Source organism: Ascaphus truei, chromosome 11 (genome assembly GCF_040206685.1).
Source record: "Ascaphus truei isolate aAscTru1 chromosome 11, aAscTru1.hap1, whole genome shotgun sequence".
In the NCBI taxonomy this organism is placed as follows: Eukaryota; Metazoa; Chordata; class Amphibia; order Anura; family Ascaphidae; genus Ascaphus; species Ascaphus truei.
In genome coordinates this window covers 8,987,459-9,007,112 of record NC_134493.1, presented here as the reverse complement: position 1 = coordinate 9,007,112, position 19,654 = coordinate 8,987,459, and the positions used below count along the sequence as shown (strand labels likewise).

The following is a 19,654-nucleotide window of genomic DNA, read 5'->3' as shown; positions in this document are numbered from 1 at the left end:
CTGATCACCGGGGTTGCCGCAGTAGAGGCAGAGTCCGGCGGAGCGACGGCGCTGTTTCTCAGAAGGTGATAGCTTGTTACCTCCTAGTTGCATGGGCTCCGGCGCATCCGCAGCAAGGGGTTCTGGAGAGGAGAGATGGAAGGCGTGAGGTCTGATAGAAGGCTGTCGTGACGTGAACGTTCTGCTCTTCACTCCTGGAGGCGCTGATCCACGCGAATGCAAAGCGCAATGAGCTCCTCCAACTCGGACGGTCGTTCTTGAGCAGCAAGTTCATCCTTGAACGGTTCCGAAAGGCCTTGCCAAAAGGCGGAGGACAGAGCCTCGTTATTCCAGCCCGTCTCTGAGGCAATGGTGCGAAATTCCAGAGCATACCTGGCCACTGGGCAGTTCGCTTGGGTGATGTGAAAGAGGGAAGAGGCAGCTGTCACTCTACGTCCAGGGGTGTCGAAGACACGACGAAACTCCTTAGCGAATCGTCCGATATCCTGTGTGAGGTCGGTCCTCTGCTCCCAGATGGGGGAGGCCCACACCAAGGCATCACCTGTAAGTAGGTAGACTATGTATGCTATCTTGGCTCTTGAAGAAGGGAAGCGAGAAGGTGTCATCTCGAATTGGATGAAGCATTGGTTTAAGAAACCGCGACATTCCAAGGGATCTCCAGAATATCGGTTGGGTGCCGGGAGTCGGGGTTCCGAAGACGAAGCTCCTACTAATGGCTCAGTGGGAGGGGTCAACGGAGTGGGAGTGGAGATGTTTTGCACCTGCAACATAAGGGATCGAAGATCCTGCTGTAGGGAATCCATGCGGCAGCTGGACTGATCCAAAAATTTCTCCAGCTTGGAAAACATGGTGGCATGTGACGCCAAGATGTTTCCCACCTCAGAGGGGTCTATGTTTGTGGGTGTGGCAGGACGGCCTGTAGCCGAGGTCAGGGAACAGTCCACACGTGTAGTTTCAGGATAATGAAAACGTTCAGTGGCTTTATTTCTCCACAGCATAACATAACGTGGGTACACTGTCCTTTTAAACACCAAAACAAATCCTGCTCCACATTGGGAGAACTGACTAACACTCCAGGCCTATCTAGCAGGCTGGCTGGCTAAACCATTTACCAAACCATAAGTGTATATTAAGCAGTCAGGAAAACAAATGAACAATTCTTACTTTGGTTGGAAGAGTTAGTTTGGTGAATCCATCTGGCTAGCAGCTCACATAGCAGAGTTCTCTGGTCTAAGGCAGCCAGCTACTGCCAGTAACAACATCCTTGTATACCTTGCTGGTTATCAGGTGTCAGCTTACATCCTGATTACCTAGCTTCCTCCTGAGTTAACCTTCTGAGTGCTGGATGAAGCACTCAGACATATGTTTCCCAGGCGTAACTGATAGGGGTTGACTTCACCCTGTCACATACCTCCCCTGTTTGTGTGTGGCTATGGTCCCACATGGCTGAAGCCGACCCTCCACTCCTTCTCTTGACAAAAAATCGGCATGTCCATGGTCCTTTCCAGGTCTATGCTGTATATCAAAAGAGAAGGGTTGGAGGGCCATATACCACCTGGTCAACCTGGAGTTTGTGTCCTTCATGGTGTTTAACCATTTCAATGGCGCATGGTCAGTGACCAGGGTGAAGTGTACGCCGGCGACATAATGTCTCAAGGCCTCAATTTCCCATTTTACAGTGAGCCACTCCTTCTCAATGACGGAATACCTCACTTCCCTTGGGAACAGCTTCCGGCTGATGAACAGTATGGGGTGTTCAACACCATCAAATTGCTGGGACAGCACTGCTCCCAGTCCTACTTCTGAGGCATCCGTCTGGATGATGAAGGGCTCTTTAAAATCTGGGCTCTCTGACAGGCACTTTTTTAGCATGTCAAATGCGTCTTGGCACTCCCAAGACCATTTAACTTGGGTCGGGGCACTCTTTTTTGTCAGATCTGTTAGGGGTGCAGAAATTTCTGAAAAATTGGGGATAAACCGCCTGTAATACCCTGCTAACCCCAAAAGGGAGCGGACCTGTGTCTTTGTCTGTGGGGTGGGGACTTCCTTTATTGCGGCCACCTTGCTAGCTAGTGGCCTTACTATCCCTCCCCCAACGGCATAGCCCAAGTATTTTGTAGTGGATTTACCCAGGGCACATTTTTTGGAATTTGCAGTGAGCCCTGCTTCTCTTAAGGATGTTAGAACTGCCCTTAACCTTTTTATATGAGACTGCCAGTGTCTGCTATAGATGACAATGTCATCCAAGTAGGCCGCGGCATATGTCCTATGGGGTTGTAGTACCTTGTCTATTAACCTTTGGAACGTGGCTGGAGCCCCATGTAACCCAAATGGCATAGTGACGAATTGGTATAAACCGAGAGGGGTGGCGAAGGCAGTTTTGCATTTGGATTCTTCCGCTAGAGGTATCTGTCAATATCCTTTCGTGAGATCTAGGGTGGAGATATACTCTGCTTTACCAAAAGAGTCAAGCAATTCATCCACCCTAGGCATTGGGTATGCATCGAATCTGGATACAGCATTTACCTTTCGCAGATCCACGCAAAACCTCACCTTCCCATCTGGTTTAGGGACCAACACGATAGGGCTACACCATTCGCTGTGGGACTCCTCGATCACGCCCAATTCCAACATGTCTATTATCTCCCTCTCTACCAGGTCTTTTCGGCCCGCTGGCAATCTATAGGGACGGGACCGTACTTTTACGCCAGGTTCTGTCTCAATCCTATGGGACACTAAATCAGTCTGCCCTGGCAGCTCAGAAAAAACATCTGGGAACTGGTCACATAATTCTAGTAGGTCTGACCTTTGTTCCGTTGTTAACTGCCCTCCCATGGGAACCTGATGGTCATTGTACGTACTACCCTTTGGAAGCTGTGGACCCAAATCCGTCTCTCCTTCCCGAGGGTGGATGAACAGCGATCTCATGGTTTTTAGGGTTTCAGGAGGTTTACGTGGTAGATTTGTTTACCCTTACCTGGACCCTGGTTGAGAGATCTCATAGTTCACCTCCCCGGTGCGGTGGAGAACTTGGAAAGGACCCTGCCACTTTGCAAGGAGTTTACTCTCTGATGTCTGTAGTAGTAGCATCACTTGGTCCCCAGGTTGGAAGACCCTCAAGCGTGCATTTTAGTTGTACTGCCTCTCTTGACGTTCTTGAGCAGATTTGAGGTTTTCCTTAGCAAACCGACCTATCATTTCTAGGAGGTTCCTAAGGTCTATGACATACTGAAGGGTATTCTTGGAGGGGGAGGGCCCCTCCTCCCAGGATTCCTTCAGTAGGTCGAGAATACCCCGAGGTTGGCGTCCATATAGGAGCTCAAATGGGGAGAAGCCTGTGGATGATTGGGGAACTTCTCGTACCGCAAACAACAGGAAAGGGAGAAGTTCATCCCAAGCTTGCTTATCTGTGTCCACAAACTTCCTAAGCATGGTTTTTAAAGTACGGTTAAACCACTCTACCAATCCATCAGTCTGAGGATGGTAGACTGAGGTCCGGACGGATTTGACCTCCAATAACTTCAGGACATCCTGCATTAACTTTGCCATGAAATTTGTTCCCTGGTCAGTTAACATTACTTGGGGAAGTCCTACCCTAGAGAACAGTTCTAACAGCCTGTGAGCAACCTGTTTAGCAGTGGCTGATCTCAGCGGGAAGGCCTCAGGATATCTGGTGGCATAATCTACAACAACGAGTATAAATTTATGTCCCTTCGCAGAGAGTTCTAAAGGTCCAACTAGATCTACCCCAATTCTCTCGAATGGGACGGCTACCAAGGGCAGAGGGACCAAGGGAGCCGGCTTCTGTCCTTTTTGGCTAGTTAACTGGCATTCAGGACATGTCTCACATAGTTTCATGATGTCACCATGTATGCCTGGCCAGTAAAACCGGGATGAGATGCGGTCCGTGGTCTTATCTCTGCCCAAATGACCACCCCATGGGAGAGTATGGGCTAGGGTGAACACTGTTTTAATCAACCCTTTAGGGACTAGCATTTGTCGAATGACCTCCCATGTTTGTGTAACCTTATTCACACGATATAGGATGTCATTCAATAGTTCAAAATGTGGAAACACTCTTACATCTTGTTCATCCATTATCTTGTTGTTGACCTGTACCACCTTCTCATATTGTCTAGCCAGAGCTGGGTCTTCCCTCTGCCTCTGACGGAAGTCAGGAAGATCCAGGTCTGGCAAAATTCCCGTATCTATCTGTTCCCCACCCTGGTCATCTCCGGCCATGACCTGCAGTCCTTTGGGCTGACTAATGTTACCAAGAGTCCCAGACTTTCTTAACCAGTCCTATTTTTCCGCACGTCTCTGTTTGTGTCTTTGTGACGTGGTGTCTACGGGGTAAAATCTCTGGGGAAAAAGGGAACAAGTCTCCGGGCTTCTCCGGTACCAGAGAAGTAGGCTCCGTAGGAGTAGGGGCCAACAATGTTTCGAAGTAGGGCCAGTCTCGGCCAAGTAGAACAGGAGCAGGTAGCCAGGGAGCAACTCCCACTAGTATTCTATCTTCTTGATCCTTGATACGCTGTAGAATGTTCACCGTCGGGTATCTCTTTGTATCCCCATGGATACACTCGATATTCCAAGGAGAGTCATAGGATTGTCTGTTGCTTGGAATTAGGCCCTCTAGTATCAGGGTTTTTCCAGATCCCGAGTCCAGGATGGCTTTTACTATTTTCCCCTCCAGAGATGCTGGGACTAACCACGGATTGTGGTCCCCTCGGAGAGAAGCTGTGGCAGTGGTTCTGCCATATGAACAGTCCATCTCATCATCTCCTGAGTCCGCAAACTCTGTCGTCAGCGGAAGCTCTCAACGGTGTTCGGTGTTTGGGTGACGGGAGTCCAGGTTCTCTGGGAATACTGTGGGTGGCGGCCTCCCTTGAGTGATCCAATGGCCTCGGACCCGGGACGGGCGTCTATGCGGGAGTTTGTACCAGGAACCCTCCGAGATGGGAAAGGGTCTTCCGATCGGGTTGACTGGATCTCCCGAGCTGGCGGGTTGTAGACCCCTCGATTTGTCTGCTCTCCTGCCTCTGGCATCACCGGAAGCAACTGGTGTTTGCACGGATCGTTCCCAGCTATCCTGTTGGGTGTCGTCGCCAAGGAAGTTTTCCACCAGGCGGACCGCTGAATCCAGGGAAAATGCAGCGTGTCTTTTTACCCAGGAGCGGGAGAAGGGGGCAGTATCTGTATGAACTGCTCCAGCACAAACTGTTCAAGGATCTCTGCCTTGGTATGCTTCTCCGGTTGTATCCACCTGGTACATAAGTCTACTAAGCGGTGGGCTACGACCCGGGGTCTGTCTCTGTTTGTATATTTGACTGTCCGGAACTGCTGTCGGTAGGTCTCTGGAGGCCTAGGCGATCCAGAATAGCAGCCTTTAATTGCTGATAGTCCATGGCCTCGTCTGCTGGAAGAGCCTGGTAGGCTGCCTGAGCTTCTCCTATGAGGAGTGGAGCCAGAGTCGTTACCCAGCGATCACCTGTCCAGCCGTGGGCCGTGGCTACCCTTTCAAAAGTGAGGAGAAATGCCTCTGGATCTTTGGTTGGCTTCATTTTAGGCAGCATCACCGGTGGGTTATTTGAAATCTCTGGTCTGACTGGGGCTGGGCCTTCGACTAGCAGTTGGAGTAGCTTTTCCTCTCGCCGGGCCTGTTGCTCATCTTGCTGGGCTTGACGCTCAGCTTGCTGAGCTTGATGTTCTGCTTGCTTGGCCTGCCATTCTATTTGCTGGGCCTGCCATTCTATTTGCTGGGCCTGTTGCTCAGCTTGTTTCTCTGCTAGCTGGAGCTGTTGCTCAAGGAACTGAGAAAAAAAATTCTACATTTTTTTTTTGTGTGGCCCTTCAGATACAGGGGCCGTCCGACATCCCACTTCTGACACCACCTGTGGCAGGACGGCCTGTAGCCAAGGTCAGGGAACAGTCCACACGTGTAGTTTCAGGATAATGAAAACGTTCAGTGGCTTTATTTCTCCACAGCATAACATAACATGTGGGTACACTGTCCCTTTAAACACCAAAACAAATCCTGCTCCACATTGGGAGAACTGACTAACACTCCAGGCCTATCTAGCAGGCTGGCTAAACCATTTACCAAACCATAAGTGTATATTAAGCAGTCAGGAAAACAAATGAACAATTCTTACTTTGGTTGAAAGAGTTAGTTTGGTGAATCCGTCTGGCTAGCAGCTCATATAGCAGAGTTCTCTGGTCTAAGGCAGCCAGCTACTGCCAGTAACAACATCCTTTTATACCTTGCTGGTTATCAGGTGTCAGCTTACATCCTGATTACCTAGCTTTCTCCTGAGTTAACCTTCTGAGTGCTGGATGAAGCACTCAGACATATGTTTCCCAGGCATAACTGATAGGGGTTAACTTCACCCTGTCACAGTGGGGCTGAGCATACTGTCACGCTGTGCCCACCACAAACTAGACGAGACCCTCGATACTGAGGTGGGAGTTGGGATGTCCGGTCTGGAGTGCGGATAGTTGATCTCGCCGGGTCAGGAGTGGAGAGGGTAGAGTCATCGTAATACTTGCCAGAGATGTGGGAAGGAGAAGTCTGGAACGTAGGAGTTACTAGTTGCTGGGGTCGGTGCAGGAGAAGGTAGAATGGTGAGGTCCGAGAGCCGAGTTCAGGGTAGCAGAGTTGCGGAGAGTCGAGGATAGCCAAGGTCTGCATTCCAGAGAGGCGGTGGTCCAAAGGTAAGCCAAGGTCGGTACACGGGAGATCAAACAAGACAAGGCAGGATACTAGGAGACAGGAAAGGAACAGGAAGCTTATACTCAGCCGATGTGCTGATGGCACCGCTGAGCCTAAATAGGTGACGCAGCCCAATCCAAGGAGGAGGCGGAACCAAGGAGTGCCAGTGCGGAGCCTGCCATAGGCTAAGGTAAGGAAGCCAGGTGGGGGTGATTGAGCAATCAGGCTCTGTTGTCACGGAGCTCGGGCGCGTTGCACGCGCGTCATGTGCACAGAAGATGCGCGCCGCGATCCGGGGGCAGGGACTCCCGCTGTGGCCTTTGCCTGCGTGCGGCCGCGTGATGGCGCTGTCCGGCATGAGCCGTGCGCAAGAGTGGAGGGGGCGGGAGCGCGCGTGAGGACACGCAAGTGCAGGGACTTGGCGGCGGGCGCCGGAGCAGGTGGGAGAGCCGTGCGCCTGCATGTGGCGGTGCGCTGCACCCGGCACCTGACTCCTGACAGGTATCACTGAAGTAGAGTGTACAAATATTTTTTCACAGTCATATCTCAGAACTCGAGAGTGTTCAATTTAGGAGAGATCCTATTGACTTGTACTCCTCTATACTGCACGTGGTAAAATACCTGTGAACACACCTGAGATACCTGGGAAATATGCCAATTTCAATATATACAGTAGCGAGAAAAAGTTTGTGAACCCCAAAGATAATTATGGAAATTCCATAGTTTTTCCATGATAACCTTTTTGAATCAAAACCAGTCTCTTAAATATCCAATAGGGGTTATATTACCATTCAATGTCTTTTGAAACAAAATGATATATTAATTAGACGAACAATTCATAATTAAGAGTCAGGGTATGTGCAAAAGTAAGTATGACCCTTGTTTTATCGGCTAATTAAAGGAGATAATTAGAATCAGGTGTTTAATTAGGTAGATATTCAGGGGGAGTTTGGGATGCCCCACCTTATATAAAGATCGGAAACTTTGTTTGTTTGGTCTTCGCCATACAGGTGTGTGGAAATGTCATGCCACGATCAAAGGAAATCTCTGAGGACCTCAGAAAAGCAGTTATTGATGCTCATCAGTCTAGAAAGGGTTTCAAAATAATTTCTAAGGATTTGGGGCTCCACCAACCCACTGTCAGTCTACAAATGGAGAAAGTTCAAGACCAAAGTCACTCTACCCAGGAGCATTCATCCTATCAAAATCTCTCCAAGAACAAACCGGCAAATCATCCCAGGAAGTCACAAAGAACCCCAGAGTAACAAACAACGATCTGCAGGCCACTCCCGCCTTTGCTAATGTGAGTGTTCAATACTCAACTATCAGAAAAAGACTGAACAAGAATGGTATTCATGGAAGGATAGCCAGGAGGAAACCATTGCTCTCTAAAAAGAACATTGTTGCCCATCTGAAGTTCCCCAAAGAGCATATACATAATCCACAAGACTTCTGTAACAATGTTCTCTGGACAGATGAGTCCATGGTAGAACTTTTTAGCCTCAATGAGAAACGTTATGTTTGGCGAAAACCAAACACTGCGTTTGAACAAAAGAACCTCATCCCAACCATCAAGCATGGTGGTGGGAGTGTGATGTGGGGCTGCTTTGCTGCCTCAGGACCTGGATGACTTGCCATCATTGATACAACCATTAATTCTGCATTGCATCAGAAGATTCTGGAGTAGATTTTCAAGCTATCCGTCCGTAAGCTGAAGCGAAAGTGGATCATGCCGCAAGAAAATGATCTTGAACATACATGCAGTTCTACAAAAGAATGGCTGCAGAAAAAGAAATTTCGCATTTTAGAATGACCTAGTCAAGGTCCGGATGTCAACCCCTTCCAAATGTTATGATAGGACCTGAAGCGAGCTGTCCCTGCAAGGAAGCCCTCAAATGTCACTGAGTTGAAGCAGTTCTGTAAAGAGAAATGGGCCAAAATTCTTCAAAACCGATGTGAGAGACTTACTAGCAGTTACAGGAAACGCTTAGTTGAAGTCATTGCTGCTCAAGGGGTGCGCCACCAGGTACTGAATCTGGATATTGAATGTTGTATCATTTGAGGAAAAAGTATCATAATTTTGTGTTATTTGTTCAGGTTATCTTTATCTATTATTAGGACTTAGTTTACGATTTAATAACATTTTAGGTTTGAAATATGTGAAAGGGGTTCACAAACTTTTTCTCGCCATTGTAGGGCTATTTACTATTAATGTACATATGTAAAACATATTCAAATTAAAATGTGCAAAAGTGTGCTTACAGGTATCTCTCCATGTGGTGTATAGCCTTTCTCTGTCTTATAAGAGCCCTATTTTGGGATCTGGGTGGGAGTAAGACTATGACATAAATAACATCACACTATTTGAAGATAACGTAGCGTTATTTTTTCTAATAAGATAAATTGCGTAGTTTATTTTTGCAAATAAATGCCATTCAAAATAACATCTGTTCCTGTTTTAGGTAACATCACGTCTATTGCCCTGATTTTAACGGGGCTTAGTGAAAAATGTCTTTAAAAATTGTTTCTTTGTTGTTTTTTTATGCTACAAGTATTTTCTCGTAGTACAGAACTGATTTATTTAACAAAAAAAAACACATGTAGGATATTACTTGAACTGCAGCTTTAAAAAAAGAACCTGTTTAAATCTATATACTATAATGTGTTCATGAAATAGTTAATATAACATTAAGGGTTTTAGGCAACATAGTATTATACCCCAATCATATTTTTGTAATCCTTGTATAAAGCTAAAAAAAAAAAAAGGCATGCAGCCTGAATTCGGCTGCAAAATCAGATGTTATTATGTCTTTGAGGCAAATAAGAAGTCCAATTACAATAAGTTAAAAAAATATAGATCACCCCATGCAAATGTACTTACTAAAATGTGAAACAAAGCAAACACCCAGAGCAGAATATTCGTTATAAATATATATCGGTTACATGTGATATGTCTGTTACAGCTGGAAAAGAAGCTGAATTTGTTTTGTGATACTGTACCTTTTAGTGCCAGGTATCTTGACATAGATTGAATCTGGGTTTCTCATGGAGCAATATGTCTTCTAGATCTTTGAACTATAACAAAGGACTGATATCGCCTTGTCTGTGCTGCTTACCCACGTCCCAAATAAAATGGAAGCACAAGGTGGAGAGAAGTTGAAAATCTCAGCACATTACCTGTTTAGGAAAAACGTACCATTTATTTTAAGTCTAACGTTGCACAAAAAGTGTATTGAGTAACAAATCTATATAATGTATTAGCTTTTTAATGTGGTTTATATTCTACTTATCTGAACAGGAAACTCCATTGAAGGATATTCGCTCGCTGATCTATATGCTAAAATTGTAGGAACTGAAAGTAAACCTGGAACTTTCAAGCAAGATCCTAACTGGGAGGGCAAAGCTAACCGCACTGTGGGTTATGTGCCCATCCTCCCTGTCTCCAGGTAATCTCTGCATACTGTACATTTACTCAGCCATTTGATATTCTTTTATGCATTTCTTTTTATTTGCAGCAAAAATAGGGAAGTAATCTGATACTATTAATGTACATGCATTCTAATAAGTCAGGCCACTCTTGAAATATTATTCCAACCTATTTTTATGTTATTTTATGAAGCGCCGCCTTGTACAAATCACAGTGTAAAATGTAGGGGAATACAGATACAGTACAATGAAGGAAAATGAACCCCACAAAAAAAATCAAGATGGAATCAATTAATGTATGTCTTAAAGCTGCAGTGCAGTCCTTTTTTTTTTTTTTTTAATTTATTTTTTTACTTCAATAGTTTCATGTGGGCAATCTCTACTTACCTAAAGAACTGCATAGCTGCAGGTCAATTCGTTCTCCATGTATTGATCGGCGAAATTTGGTGACATCATTAGAGCTGGCATATGTTTTTCTTCTGCTTCTGTCACTCAGTGGAAGCTCATGAATATTCATGAGCACTCCTGCACTGACATGTGCTAGAGGGAGGGCAGGGCTGACAAAGGGGTGTGCCAGGGCTTGTGACAGGACATGAAGGGGCAGTGCCTTAGCAAATGTTTGTTAAAATAGAATACAAGAAAATTGGTCTTTCAAAGTTGTTTTTTTTTAAACAGAAAATGCTAAAAGTTTTTTTTCTTACTACAGAACTGATTTATTAAAAAAACACACATGCAGGATATTGACTGAACTGCAGCTTTAAATACCCTAGAACCATGACGTTCACAGTAGACATCAGCCATTCGTACTTATAAACGGTAATGTGCTAATCATTTCAGAAGTTTCTCAGGTGATGATTTTAGGCAGAAGAATCAGTGCAGCACTTTCAGCTTGTGGCCCTATTGCTTGGCCTTTATTTTGCAAAATTTTTATAAAGCTGGTAAAAATGATTACAGCATTTCTAACATATTTAGGAATATTCATTGCATATATAATTATTGCCACAAACAGTAAATTAATTGAAACAACTTAAAGCAGCAGTTCAAGCAATATCCTACATGTTTTTTTTTTAATAAATCGGTTCTGTACTACGAAAAAATACTTGTAGCATTTTTTTAAATATATTTTTAATGTATTGTAATGTTGCAAGCATTTTTGTTTCTATAGAAACCATTTACAAAGTCACACCCCCTTCCTCCTCTGAGATGAGCCGTGCCTTCTCTCAAGCAGTGCACCAATTGTATCTAGTAACTACCTGTTGTCACATGATCTTTAGAGCCGAAATCACTTGGGGCCTACAGTATGTAGTAACAAGATCTTTACAAAAATGTTTTTTTCACCAAAATTGTAGTGCTGAGTAGTTGAAACCTTCATTAAATGTGTGTGGTATGGATGTGACTTCTTACATATGATGTGCGTTGTCTGAAATGACGTTTGATGCATTGTGGTGTACAGTAATTGGTAAAATGTACATTTAAACATAATTATGTGATTATTTTTTATATTATAGCTAGTGTTAGAAAATATCTAATATTCGTTTTATATATTTTATAATGGTCATACTATAAAAATACATTTTGTTACGTATGTGCTGAGTCCAAAAAAAAAAAGGTATTGTTGATATATAGCAATTTAAAGCACTTCTAATTCTGTGTTAACTATACAAACAATATTTAGGATTTACACCAGGTTCACCATGGCATATGATTTTGATGCAGTTTAAAAAAAATGATTTTTTTTTTTTTTTTTTAAAGCATATACCTTTTTATGTTTGGACAAAATACTTACATGGATCAAAAGAGCATTTAACCCATATTTTAGCACTATCCTCGCTAGAAAGAGCACAGGCTTGTGCATAAGAAGTATATAGGAAGCTATCTGGTCTAGCTTGTATACATGCACTCACCCTAAAATTTGGACATTGATGTATCACATGATGCTGCATATGAGAGGAATGTTAATAATTCTATGATTCCAGTGCTACATGGCATTTTCTGCCTGTCCGCAGGGAAGTCCGGTTTCATTTAGGGACTCAGACAAGGTAATACTTCAAGGAGGTTACCTACAATGTACCCATATGCTGCTGTCTGAATTAGAATAAAAGAAGAAAATGTCTGGTACATTTCGTCTTTGCAAATTGTTTTTCTACTTTTCTATTAAACTAAGCAATTCTATTATAGCTCTGGTGATGTTCTCTACTTAATAAATGTTCCTGGAAAAAAGTACAACAACCTTCTGGTGGTGAAATCCGAGGTTTCTGAGTTACTGGATGGACAAAGCCTTATTTCTCTGTGGTCTATAAAAACAATAAACATCTTAAGGTAATATTTTTGATTTATATAGGTCACATATAGCATGTACATCTATTTTTTTTATAAAGATCAAGCATCATAGGATGTCACGACTGCTGTGTCATCTCCACTGTAGCAAATATGAATGGATTTTACTCTGATTAATGTTTTGTGGAAGATATATTGTGTTTTAAAAAAACAAAAATCTATATAAAAAAAATAGTTCAAGATGTATTGCATTAAAAAAAAAATGCTTACCACGCTTGCAGGGCACTAAGTATCAGTATGAACGGATTTTCCTACTGGTCGGATGACCAAGGGGCTTCTTTGTTTATAAATCATGACTTGTACCTTTAATCACTAAGATAAGTAATGTTGTACAAGATTAGAAGGCAGTCTGAGTCACTGGGGGGGGGGGGTGCTCTTGACTAGCATTTGGAAGTATGGTGTCGTGCAGTAAACCCCCACTCTCCTTTTCAGTACAGTCCTGGGGGGGGGGGGGGTGGGGAGTTGTCACGGGAGACCAGGACCTTTAACAAATTTATAACGGGTTCATTCACTAGGCAAAACACAGTAGTGGAATAAAATGAGGTTTATTCGGGTAAACCCGCGTACACACAGTGAAATACGAAGATACAGAGAATATACAGGCATACCCCGGTTTAAGGACACTCACTTTAAGTACACTCGCGAGTAAGTACATATCGCCCATTAGGCAAATGGCAGTTCACGCATGCGCCTGTCAGCACGTCCTGAACAGCAATACCGGCTCCCTACCTATACCGAAGCTGTGCGCAAGCGGGGAGACTATGGAGCCTGTTACACATGCGTTATTTACATCAGTTATGCACGTATATGACTATTGCAGTACAGTACATGCATCGATAAGTGGGAAAAAGGTAGTGCTTCACTTTAAGTACATTTTCACTTTACATACATGCTCCGGTCCCATTGCGTACGTTAATGCGGGGTATGCCTGTACATACTTACTGGGGCACTGGGGGTGAAATCTGGGCTAAAATAGGTGCAGGGACGCCTGCTTTGAAAGGCTTACCCTGAACAGGATATACACCCGGGCTTCCTGGTCCTTTTTTTGGCTAAAGCTCCTAGCCGTGACTGCTATGTTCCAAAACGCAAACTTGGACTTTGCGTCTTACTTAGTCTCTGCACGGCAGACTTTCCTAGCTTCAAAATTAAGCTGGTTGCTCTGCTATTTGGAACAGATCAACTTTGAAAATCGACTCAAGCCACAAGATAGTCCGGTTCTCTGACTGGGGCTTCTTCTTACATACCCTCTGCTGAGCTATATTCAGCATGGAGGAAGGTGGAGCGACTAATCAGAGAGTGGGAATTCCTCCCCGCCAGCCACTAGAAATAGGGTCTCATCCTTTTGCTGACGTCAGGGGAGGGGGCATGCCAAGCCGGCTCGGGATGCTCCGTGTGCGGGACATACGAATTGACCAATGGGAAATGCGCCAACATTTTGCCGCTTCCCCCCAGTCAACCCATTGCCACCTACTGGGCAGGCTCCTCTGAGTCTGGCAGACCAGAGGATCCTCCCCGCAGAGCGTCTCTGTTCTCCGCACTCAGTACTCTGCCCTGCCCCGGCCACTTAGCACCCCGACACCTCTCAACATCCTGTCTCCTCTTTGAACTACGATGTCTATCCAGACATCCTGGCACCTTAGTATATACCCGGGCTGGCTGAATAGACATTTATAGTAAAAGCACAACTCATAATCTGGGGTGTCTGAGCTCGAAAACCAGGAGTCTGGGGGACACTGGGCAGCCCCAGTGTAATTCCACTAATTTACCGGCAAATAGAGCCTGCACGTCGGGGAGAATTAGGGAACTACTGGTATTTTTGGCCCCCGAACTCCTGCAAACAAAATAGTTTGTATTTTTAAATATCCCACATAAAACCTACACACAAGAAGTTTCATGTTTCTATGACTGAAGGAAACTGCCCTGCCAATTGAAAAAAGGGCTGGAGGCCTGTGACTGGATACGAACATACACAGCACCACACTGCTGCAGACTTCCCCGGGAAGCTTTACCACGTGCTGGCACTGCTAGCTCCGATCTGATAAAACGTACGAGCCCGGGAAACTAAAGAAATGAAACGAAATACAAGCAAGGTTTCAAATCCTTTGTCTCAGTTTATTGAGCATAGGGTGAAAATTTTTATACAGAAAAAAGAAAGTATTGGTTAGAGGCGTAACCTAGGAGTGATTTGGGCGGCATTTAGGCATGACTTAGATTAGAGGCGTGATTTAGAGGCAGGGCATATTGGTGGAATGATCTTGGGGCATAATTCTCCCAAGACAGGCACTGTCTGAAAAACATAGCCTTTTCATTGTCTACGTTATCAAAATCCTTGATTTCTCTAGCAACTATGTGAGGTGATTTTGCCTTTCCCAGACAACTAGTCTATTGCTTACTTGATTAAAACAGCAGAAAGCTGACAGCATAGAGAAATGTATCTCAGCAAAAGGCTGACTACATGATTTTAGCAGGCCGTTACAGACAAAATGGATGGTTTAACACAAATGCAGCTTCTGGCCTTCCTACTGTTCCTAACAATTACAAAGGGAACATGTAAACAGGAAAAGCAGGAGTCACTTTATCTTCACATGTATAATCCCTGGTCCCTGGTTTATTGTGCTTATTAACTGCCAGGGACCCCACGGTTTCAGGGGTAATCAGATGGGCTTAAACCTTTGTGTAGCCTGGTTACCCCCTGCCGCCACAAAAGTGTTTGAACTTTGTTTTGTAAATAGGATTGAAGCAGGGGGTCTCCGGAACAAATATACTTTTCAACACCCGACCTTACACCTGCTGTACAAACCAAAGTTTCTGAATGTCTCTCTACTATATCATCCTGGATGGCCCTCCGCCGGATTAAACTCAACATGGCTAAAACAGAGCTCCTCATACTTCCTCCCAAACCTGGCCCTACTACCTCCTTCCACATTACTGTTGGAACTACGATCATTCACCCAGTAGCCCAAGCACGCTGCCTAGGGGTCACACTCGACTCCTCTCTCACATTCGCCCCTCACATTCAAAACATTTCTAAAACCTGACGCTTTTTCCTTCGCAATATAACAAAGATACGCCCTTTCCTCTGTTGCTCGACTGCTAAAACTCGGACTCAAGCCCTCATTCTCTCCCGTCTTGATTACTGTAACCTCCTGCTGTCCGGCCTTCCTGCCTCTCACCTGTCTCCCCTACAATCTATCCTAAACGCTGCTGCCAGAATCACTCTACTCTTTCCTATATCTGTCTCAGCATCTCCCCTCATGAAATCCCTCTCCTGGCTTCCGATCAAATCCCGCATCTCACACTCCATTCTTCTCCTCACTTTTAAAGCTTTACACTCTTCTGCCCCTCCCTACATCTCATCCCTAATTTCTCGTTATGCACCATCCAGACTCTTGCGTTCTTCTCAAGGATGTCTTCTTTCTACCCCCTTTGTATCTAAAGCCCTCTCCCGCCTTAAACCTTTTTCACTGACTGCCCCACACCTCTGGAATGCCCTTCCCCTCAGTACCCGACTAGCACCCTCTCTGTCCACCTTTATGACCCTCCTTAAAACACAATTGCTTAAAGAAGCATATGAATAGCACTGTGGATATTCTGAACACATGATACATAAAGCTTGGCCCCTTGCAGACGCACTTACCAGAACTCCCTCCTAATGTCTCTGTACGTTCTCCCTACCTACCAATTAGACTGTAAGCTCCTCGGAGGTAGGAGAGAAGAGGAGCACAGCTCACAGCGTTACCAGACACAGGAAAATAAGGGCAACTCCAAACAGGGATAAAATATAGATTAGCCTTTAATGGTCAGTTTAGGCAGAAAAACAGGACCACGCACCAACGCGTTTCATCCCTCAGGACTTTCTCAAGGTGTAAGGAGAGACATAATAAAAAACTATTTATCCGAGAAGAATTTGCGCCAAAACTCGCTACTCGTGACGTCATCAACATGCGTCCCGAAACGGAGTCGCATTATCACTGCGTGGCTCAGTATTGAGTCGCGCTTGTAACAGAGGAGGTACACTGAGTGCCAGGATTGGCTGTCAGGAGAAAAAAACATCTTGAATAAAAAAACTTTAATAATAACATTGTTAAAAAACATGACAAAGCACCATATAACATAGTAATTACTCTAAATATAGAAAAAGCAGATAAATAACATTGCTACAAACCTCTAGAACAAAAAAGAATTAATATTAAAAGAAAAACAGAAGAAAAGAAAAAATATATATAAAATGTATGTACAATGCAAAGGATGTCAACACGTAACTAAAAGGTATAAATCAAAAATATTATAAAAGAATTATACTGAAATACCTACATTTTTGACAACCATCACATATAGCATATATCAAAATTGAGTTCCAAGAGGATAAAAAGACCCTCCGTCCTATTAACAACAGGAAAGTATATGTGTCAGTTAGTTACAAATATGAACAAAAAAGAAAAGAAACTAATAGATCAGCTAATATGCCAATCAATAGTCATGACACACACATACTTGCCCATACAGAAACCACACAAGAAATAGAAAGGTATCTTTTTTTTAAAAAACTATACATGTGTATATATACATGTCTAATATGCTTACATATGCACATATCTATCAAAGGTAAGACAGAAATATGCCAGACTCATGACAGTCATGAGTCATAGCAGAGATCGTCTATCCCTAAGGATAAAAAATAATAAACTGAATCTACAGGAATCAAGACAAACAAGGGGATTATATTATAAAAAGTCTAACTAACACACCAGAGATATTGTATTAATGATAATAGATTAACTATAATAAAGAAACAAGTATGTTTAGTCCTCTGATAGTACAAAATAAGGATAAGGGAAACACTCCAGACAAATATGTGTATAAAAGATTACAAGGATGATTACAAAAAATGAGTGAGATCCCAGTCTATGTTCATTCCGTGAGGCACTCTGGTCCTTAAAGTAAAGATCCAGAATGCCTCACGGCGATCCAGCTGTAGGGTCCTGTTGCCACCTCTATCCAGGGGTGCAACTATTTCAATTCCTTGAAAGGAAAAATTAACAGGACCACCCTTAGTACAGCTGGAAAAATGTTTAGAAACAGAGTGACTGAGATCGCCATTGGATATAAGTCTGAAGTGTTCCATCATTCTAATTTTGAGACACCTGGTTGTTCGGCCCACGTATTGACATCCACATGTAATTAAATAGATAACAAATGATGAATTACAATTAATAAACATCATAGTTTTATGTGTTGTTCTATTAACAGTGGAGGTGAATGTACTACATTGTTTCATTTTAGGGCAAATTTTACATTTATTACATCTGTATGAACCCTTGGGGAGTTTCGATTGATTTTCAGTTGACATTTTGAAAAGACTGGGTGAGAGGGTACTCGCTACCGTCCTACCTTTTTTAAATATCACTCTAGGAACTGTTGATATTATAGTTCTGAGAACAGGGTCCAATGACAAAATGGACCAATGTTTTTTTAGAATTCGTTTAATCTGTTCTCCTTGATTGCTATAGGATGTGATGAACAGAGGACAATCATCCAATACAGGTTTTTTAGGGGACCGTTGAAGCAATCGCCTTCTATCCATAGAGGAGACTTCTTGTATCGTTTTCATTAGATCATTATGATTAAACCTCGCTTGATAAAACGATCATACAGGGCTTTAACCTGAACGTTATATAACTCATCCGTAGAGCAATTGCGCCGAAGGCGTATCAGTTGCCCTTTCGGGATACTTTTAATTAGGGCTTTGGGTGGCAGCTGTTCGCACATAGATAGGTGTTTCGTGAATTTGGTTTACGAAAAACGTCAGTATGAATTTTAAGTGCATTGTCGATATATAAATATAAATCTAAATAGTGTATATGGTGATAATTATAAGTGTACGTGAAGTGAAGGTTTAAATCATTAGTGTTGAGTGTATTGATAAAAGATAATAAAGTGGGGACATCACCCTCCCAAATGAATAATAGATCATCGAAGAACCACCGATAAAATAAAATGTGCTCCCTGTAAATGTTCATATCTCCAAACACGTGGAACGACTCCCACCAACCCATGAAGAGATTGGCGTTTGAGGGAGCGAAGCTCGTCCCCATGGCCGTTCCACGCGTTTGGAGATAATGAACCCCATCAAACAAAAAATAATTGTGAGTGAGAAGAAACCGGATTGAATCCAAAATAAAATCAACTCGTGCAGGTGATAAATCAGAACGACTAAGAAAATGCCGAACAGCTGCCACCCCTTGAGAATGAGATATCACAGTATAGAGCGAGGTAACGTCCAGGGTTACCCATAGACAGTTCTTTTTTCAAGTAATACACTCAATTTGTTTAAGAAGATCTCCGCTATCTAAGATATAGGAAGGTAACAGTTGTACCAATGGCTGCAGGAAACGATCCACATAACCGTGAGACACCATCTCCCAAAGAATCAATGCTGGATATGATAGGTCTCCCAGGAGGAGAGACTAGTGATTTATGAACCTTTGGGAGATGGTGAAACACAGCCGTGGTAGGAGTGTAGTTGTACAAAAATTCCATATCATTATCATTAAGGATACCCAACATAGAACCCTCATCAAGGAGGTCTCTCAGTTCAGCAAGAAATTTAGGGGTAGGGTCAGATTGCAGTACAGCATAGGAACAAGTATCACAGAGCTGGCGTAAAGCCTCCCTGTGATAGTCATCCCTATGCTGCACTACAACCGCCCCCCCTTTATCAGCATTTTTGATAACAAGCGATGTATTAGCTTTAAGATCATTAAGTGCTTTACGTTCACCCATTGTTAAATTATTGCCAAAATGAGTATGTGTGGGAGAATCAAAAGTGAAACCCTTATGTAAGAGAATTAAGTCTCGTTCAACGAGACTCTCAAATGTTGACAAAAATGACTGTAACTGTAGCTATACCATGACTAGAAGCAAGTGTGTCTTTACTACTGAAGATTTTTTTAAGAGAACATTTTCTAACAAATTTATGTAGATCACTACTGTATTGAATATCTGAAAATCGGAATTAGGGGCAAATTTAAGCCCTTTGTTAAGCAAAGAGAAACGTAATCTAATGTAAGCTCAATATTAGAGATGCTAATGACCCCATCATTATTGGAAAGTTCATTACTCAAGAGTTCATCTTTCGTTTCTTCGTGGATCCCTTGCTTCGGTCTTTTGTTGCCCCTT

At 43.4% G+C, this 19,654-nt stretch overlaps 1 protein-coding gene across 1 annotated transcript in view; it reads left to right on the top strand.

The window, feature by feature from the left end:
• The window catches only part of FAM234A (family with sequence similarity 234 member A), a 126,433-nt gene that overhangs the window by 86,972 nt on the left and 19,807 nt on the right, over nucleotides 1-19,654 (top strand). The window contains exons 7-8 of the mRNA XM_075565241.1: nucleotides 10,011-10,158; nucleotides 12,317-12,457. Of these exons, the coding sequence (XP_075421356.1) occupies nucleotides 10,011-10,158; nucleotides 12,317-12,457 (289 nt within the window). The remainder of the gene's footprint in view (nucleotides 1-10,010; nucleotides 10,159-12,316; nucleotides 12,458-19,654) is intronic.